The sequence below is a fragment of the Lemur catta genome, chromosome 22 (assembly GCF_020740605.2).
Source record: "Lemur catta isolate mLemCat1 chromosome 22, mLemCat1.pri, whole genome shotgun sequence".
Taxonomy (NCBI): Eukaryota; Metazoa; Chordata; class Mammalia; order Primates; family Lemuridae; genus Lemur; species Lemur catta.
The window spans coordinates 7,676,095-7,682,094 of record NC_059149.1 but is presented as its reverse complement, the minus strand read 5'-3'; the positions used below and the strand labels follow the sequence as shown (position 1 = coordinate 7,682,094).

General features: G+C 36.3%; 1 protein-coding gene across 1 annotated transcript in view; it reads left to right on the top strand.

The window, feature by feature from the left end:
• Positions 1 to 1,166: 1,166 nt before the first annotated feature.
• The window catches only part of LOC123626427 (A disintegrin and metallopeptidase domain 3-like), a 121,204-nt gene continuing 116,370 nt past the window's right edge, over positions 1,167 to 6,000 (top strand). The window contains exons 1-2 of the mRNA XM_045535374.1: positions 1,167 to 1,221; positions 1,716 to 1,798. Of these exons, the coding sequence (XP_045391330.1) occupies positions 1,167 to 1,221; positions 1,716 to 1,798 (138 nt within the window). The remainder of the gene's footprint in view (positions 1,222 to 1,715; positions 1,799 to 6,000) is intronic.

Genomic DNA, 6,000 nt, shown 5'->3' with positions numbered 1-6,000 from the left:
ACCTAAATAAACTTGGAAGTAGATTCTTTACCAGCTGAACCTCCATATGTGAACACAGTCCAGTTGATACCTTGATTGTAGCCTAGTGAAAGCCTGCAGCAAAGAACCCAATGTGTCGTACACAGATTCCTGACCCACACAAACTGCAAGATATAATAATAAATGTGTATCACCTTGAGCTACTGTGTTTGTGACAATTTGCTATGCAGCAGAAGAAAAAAGAAATGCACCCAGACTCAGGAAAAATTTATGTCTAGCCTTTCAGTTAGTGTCCCTAAGGCATAGCTAAGGCAGAGGTTTTTCTAAGAAACCAAAGTGTACAAAAGTGAATGCATAAATATATCTGGATTTTGAGTTGGATTTTTTTTTCTTCTTTTTCTTAGACAGGGTCTCCCTCTGTCACCCAGGCTGGAGGGTAAGACCATAGCTCACTGCAGCCTCAAACTCCTGGCCTCAAGTGATCCTCCTGCATCAGTCTTCCAAAGTGCAGGGGTTACAGATTTGATTGTTTATTTGCAGAATAATTACCTGGTTGTGATTTTTGTTTGCACAATACTTGTTATAAATCAATACTAAAGCAATAAAATATACACATATTTAGATTTACAATTTCATTTGTAGTCTTTAGTTTTCTAAGAAATTGATGTTTTATTTTTTTACTGTATGTGTGTATTTTGACTTGAGACTTATAGTAGAAAAGTAGAAGTAGATACGGCTGCAATTAGCAATTGGCTGCCACTACACATATTGTGAGTTTCTTTTTCTGGTCTCCTTCGCTGATTTCAGTCATTGTACCAGAAAACTATGGCATCAAATATTAATATTGCCAAGAACTTCACCAACAAATGGCCCACAGGAGAAAACGTGGTTTATAACCATTATGTTACCTCTGAATACATTTTAAATGTTAACCTTTTGGAAAATAAAGCCCCCAGGCCCCGTAGCACAGGGTTGCACGCGGTCCGCAAGCGCAGCAATCTGGAGCGGGGGGCACCTGAGGCCTCTGTTATCCACTCGCACCCGCCACCCTCCACCCCCACCTGGTGGGCGCCTCCATCACCCGTTGCCCCTCCCCCACCAAGGGGACAATCCGGGGACCTGTGGCCTTGAGCTGCAGCTGTTCCACCAGCAACGGCCGTCACTGTGGCAAGGCCACCGGCCACACAATGCTGTCTCTGTTGCTGGTCCTCGCAGGCCTGGGCCGGCTGACCTCCGGCCAGCGTAAGTGCGGAAGCTGCTGGAACGAGGGCCGCCTCTCCCGCTCACGGTGGCCCTGGCCGGACTGCAGCGCCCTGTTTGTTCCAGAAGCTCAGGCCGGGTTGGGGAGGGGCCCTCCGAGCCCGCCCGGCTCCGGCGCCCCCGAAGCGCAGAACTAGGACAGCGGTTTCTCACTGCGGGACCCTGCACGAGAGGACTTGCCCCGGGACACTGGGTGGGGTCGGAAAACTCCAGCCCCCCTTATACCGGAGACTGGCCCTGGGATTGGCCGTGTGTGTGTGTGTGTGTGTGTGTGTGTGTGTGTGTGTGTGTGTGTGTGTGTGTGTGTGTGTGGTGTGTGTGTGTGTGTGTGTGGTGTGTGTGGTGTGTGTGTGTGTGTGTGTGTGTGTGTGTGTGTGTTGGAAGTTTAAAGAGTGATGTGAGATGAGAGAACAGGTGAAGAACAAGGACGCTGCTGTTCCCCGGGGAAGGCTCACACAGGTTTTTCCTTCCTACAGACTCTGAAACCCAGTTTCTGCAAATTACAGTGCCACGAAAGATCCAGACAAACACCAGGGACGGCGATGTTTCAGAAACGCATGTAATTAAGAAATCACTTTGAAAATATTGTAGATGTTTTATTTTCACTTAACTGCATGGCCCTAATCAATTCAGTAATATCCCTTTGTGAAATTTCATTTGTGTTCTAATGTGCTGTTGTGAAGAGTTGTTTGGCCTGAATGAGAGCAAATGTTTGATTTTTTTTTTTTTTCAGTTTTCAAGTAATACATGAATGCTGTATAACTATTTTAAAACAGACTCGGAAAAAAATGCCCCAAATTCCTGTAACAAAATTACAAATACAGTTTATTGGACTCTTTTAGAAAATATGTACATTTAACTATATACTTTTATATACTGAGGTCGTACTAATATTTACCAAGTAACATTATTTTAAAATGGCAGTATATAAAACTATCTCCATGCCTATATTTGTATATACATGTATGTATAAATCCTTTGTAAAAATGGAAGTAATACCATTTTAATCTGATTAAAATAATAAAGTGTGTACATTGTAAAATTAAATTTACATTAGTACAAAGAGTTGTGAATGAAGTGAATGTCCACATCAGTCTCCAAATGTAGAAAATCTGAATATATGAATATTTAGACATGTACACACATGCTCACATATATTTTAATGATCATATATGAGTGTTATTTTCTTTTTCATTTATTTATAAAGTTGGATTTACTTTTAAGATAATAAATATAGCTCTTTTATTTTCATATAACTGCCTGTTATGCCATATGCATGTAATATCACATTTTATCAAATTTTTGGCATGTGAATAGTTTCGTAAACATTCCTGGATCATCTTTTTCATAAGATCATTGGGCAAGCCATTAAATTTTTTCGGTATATATTACAAAATGTCTTTTGGAAAAGTTGCATTACATATGACTCTAATTAGCGAACAATGATGATGCATATATTCTTGATCCCTCACCAGATTTTGTTCAATCTTTTTATCGCTGCTAATGTGAGCATCATAATGAATTTCTCACTTAGGGTTTATTTTCATCAACTTTTAAAGATGCTGTGCCTTTGTGTGTTCCCTATTAACTATTTGAATTTTTTTCTTGTTCATTTCTTATTGATTTTGATGTCTTTTTTTCTAAGTTTTAGCAGTTTTGGTTAGGACATTGTGTTTTGAGGAAGAAGTGTAGATTTAATTTCAGTGGAAAGGTCTAAGAGGAATATTGAAATGTCAACTGAAAAACTCTCAAACACTAAGGGGAATTTTATAGTCTGTGTGGTCTGTCTAACTTTCTGGCATCAAAAAAAGTCTAATGATTATGTATTTATAAAAGATACTACACCCAACCATAAGTATTTAGAGTTTAAAATGTCTAGGAATTCATACCATATACTGGGAAAATGCTAACCAAGAAAAAAGATGATTATCATGATAACATAAAAAAAACAACAGCAGATAGTACACACACACACACACACACACACACGCACACACTTATGAGGGATAAGGGTAAGCAGTATTACATAATGATAAAATATTTAGCTCATTAGGAAAATCTAACAATTATAAATTTTTATGAATTTAATAAAATGCCCTCAGTACATATAATGCTAAAACTGGTAGCACTAGAGGGAGAAATTATCACATCCATCCAGTGCAATATTAAAATGTTTTACTCAAATGCTGATTGACAAATCATAAAAATATTGATAAAGATAAAGAAAATTTGAACAAAAATAAATATGCTATTCAATGGACATATATGGAATGTGAACCCAATGAACTGAATGCATTGTTTTCTCCAGTTCTGGTATTTTTGGGGACTCACTAGAGTCTACAGAGCATCACATGTTTAAGGCTTTTATTTAATGACAATGCATATAGTGAAGCAAGAAGAAAAACATTCAGGAAAGCATCAGCAATCAAAAAAAAAAAAAAAAAAAAACACATTCACAGTGAGATCTCTATGAGCCCAATCTTTGTGCTCCTGGAACATGCCGAGTCTCTGGCTTTTACCAACAAGATCTATGGGAGGAATTTTGGCTTTGGGGAACTCACCTAAAAGCTTTCATTGACTCTTGGAGTAGTCAAGCCAGCCTTGTGAAAATAGACAAACATTGAAGAAATTAACTTGGCTAGGGTAGTTTTGTGCCCTAAAAAGCCCATTATAAATCCCACTACTTTTGTCTTGGCCAAGAGTCAGCAACATCCAGACTTATATGCATCCCCAGAAACAGAGTTTTTCTAATCCCGTTGTAATTCAGTTCAATCTCCACTGTAAGTAAAGTGCACTTTTCTTGAGAATATGTAAAACATTCAACAAAATGTTGATGATAGCAAAGAAAGAAAATTAAAAATCAAATACTGATAATATAAAATTCATTATGTGGTAACAATTCTATTAAGGTAAAATTTAACAAAAGATTGGAAAATTCATTTGGAAATTTGCAGATGAATTTCTGTACATTTTATGGGTTGAAGAAGAAATCATAAATAATAATGGATATTATACCATAAATAATGGACAAGAATTAATCAGTTACCTACAGAAATTTGAGTTATGTTTGAAAATTGCATAGGGTCATAACTTATCACTAATAATATTTAAGTAATGGAAAACAGAAAATTATTTAGTTAATTAAGATGGTACAAAAATATTTATACCCTTAAAATTTGTTAAAATGACTAAAATTAAGGTATAGAATTAATGAAAGAGAAAACTATTATAAGTTAAAATAGCCTGAATTCACAGCATCAAAAGTTGATTTCTACAAATAGTATATTAATAAAACATATTTCAGTGAGACAGACTAAAGGAAAAAGAAGGACAAATATGTAATATTTGAAATGAAAACATATACTAAAAAACAAATAGAATCATGAAAAAATGTATGCCTATAAATTATAATTTAAGGGAAATACTTAAAGTTATAAAAGTACATCTTAACAAAGCTTACATAAGTTCAAATAAACAATATTAATACTCATATCTTATTTAAAAACGTGAAACCTTATTGAAATCCTATCCCTCACCCCCATTCCAGACTATATTATTGGAGAAATGTGTATAATTTTATCAAAATGCACAAATCTGAAATTCCTTTTCCATCTCTAAACTCCTGTTTGCACTAACTCAGATCATTCTCCTCAGAAACGTCTTTTGCCTTTTTCTGCTATATCCAACTTTACTGTTTTATTACCTTTAACTTCCTGTGAAAGAGATCATATAGGAGAATTTCTTTTTGTGTATGGCTTCTTCATTCAACCTACTATTCTTGTGATTTGTCTGTGTTGTTTCAGGTATCAGGTATTTCATATATTTAGTAACTGTATGGTATCCTAAATATTGATTTATCAACCTGTTGTTAGATACTGTCTACAGTTTGTAGACATTACAAGTAAATCTGCTATAAAGAAACAAATATTTCATTGATGTCTGCTTTCGTGAGCATATATCTAGTAGGGAAATGCTGGTTTATAGAGTAAGAGCATATATATATATATATATATGTAGAAATTTGGTAAATTGTTTCTTAGAGTGGTTATCCTCTTTTACCTTCCATTAGCAGTGCATGAGAGTTTTAGTTGTTTCATTTTTTTGCTAAGACTTGGTATTCTCAATCTTTGATCGTTTGTAATGTGTTTATTTCATTTTTCTCTATCTTTTTTGGGTATTTTGCATCCCGTGATGAATAGTGATGATAAGTGACTTGTTGAATATTTATGGGCCAATCAGATATGAATTACAAATATCACTCTCCCTTCTAGGGATTGTCTTAAGTTTCTTGATGGCACCTTATGATGAACAACAGTTTTTAATTTTGATGTTATCCTTTAATCAAATATTTATAGCCTTTTTTTTTTTTTTTTTTTTTTTGAGACAGAGTCTCGCTTTGTTGCCCGGGCTACAGTGAGTGCCGTGGCGTCAACCTCCCTCACAGCAACCCCAGACTCCTAGGCTCAAGCGATCCTACTGCCTCAGCCTCCCGAGTAGCTGGGACTACAGGCATGCGCCACCATGCCCAGCTAATTTTTTCTATATATATTTTTAGTTGGCCAGATAATTTCTTTCTATTTTTAGTAGAGACGGGGTCTCACTCTTGCTCAGGCTGGTCTGGAACTCCTGACCTTGAGGGATCCACCTGCCTCGGCCTCCCAGAATGCTAGGATTACAGGTGTGAGCCACTGCGCCTGGCCTATAGCCATTTTTTTATCTTCTATTTAGGAATTATTTGCCAACTCAAGGACATGGAAATAT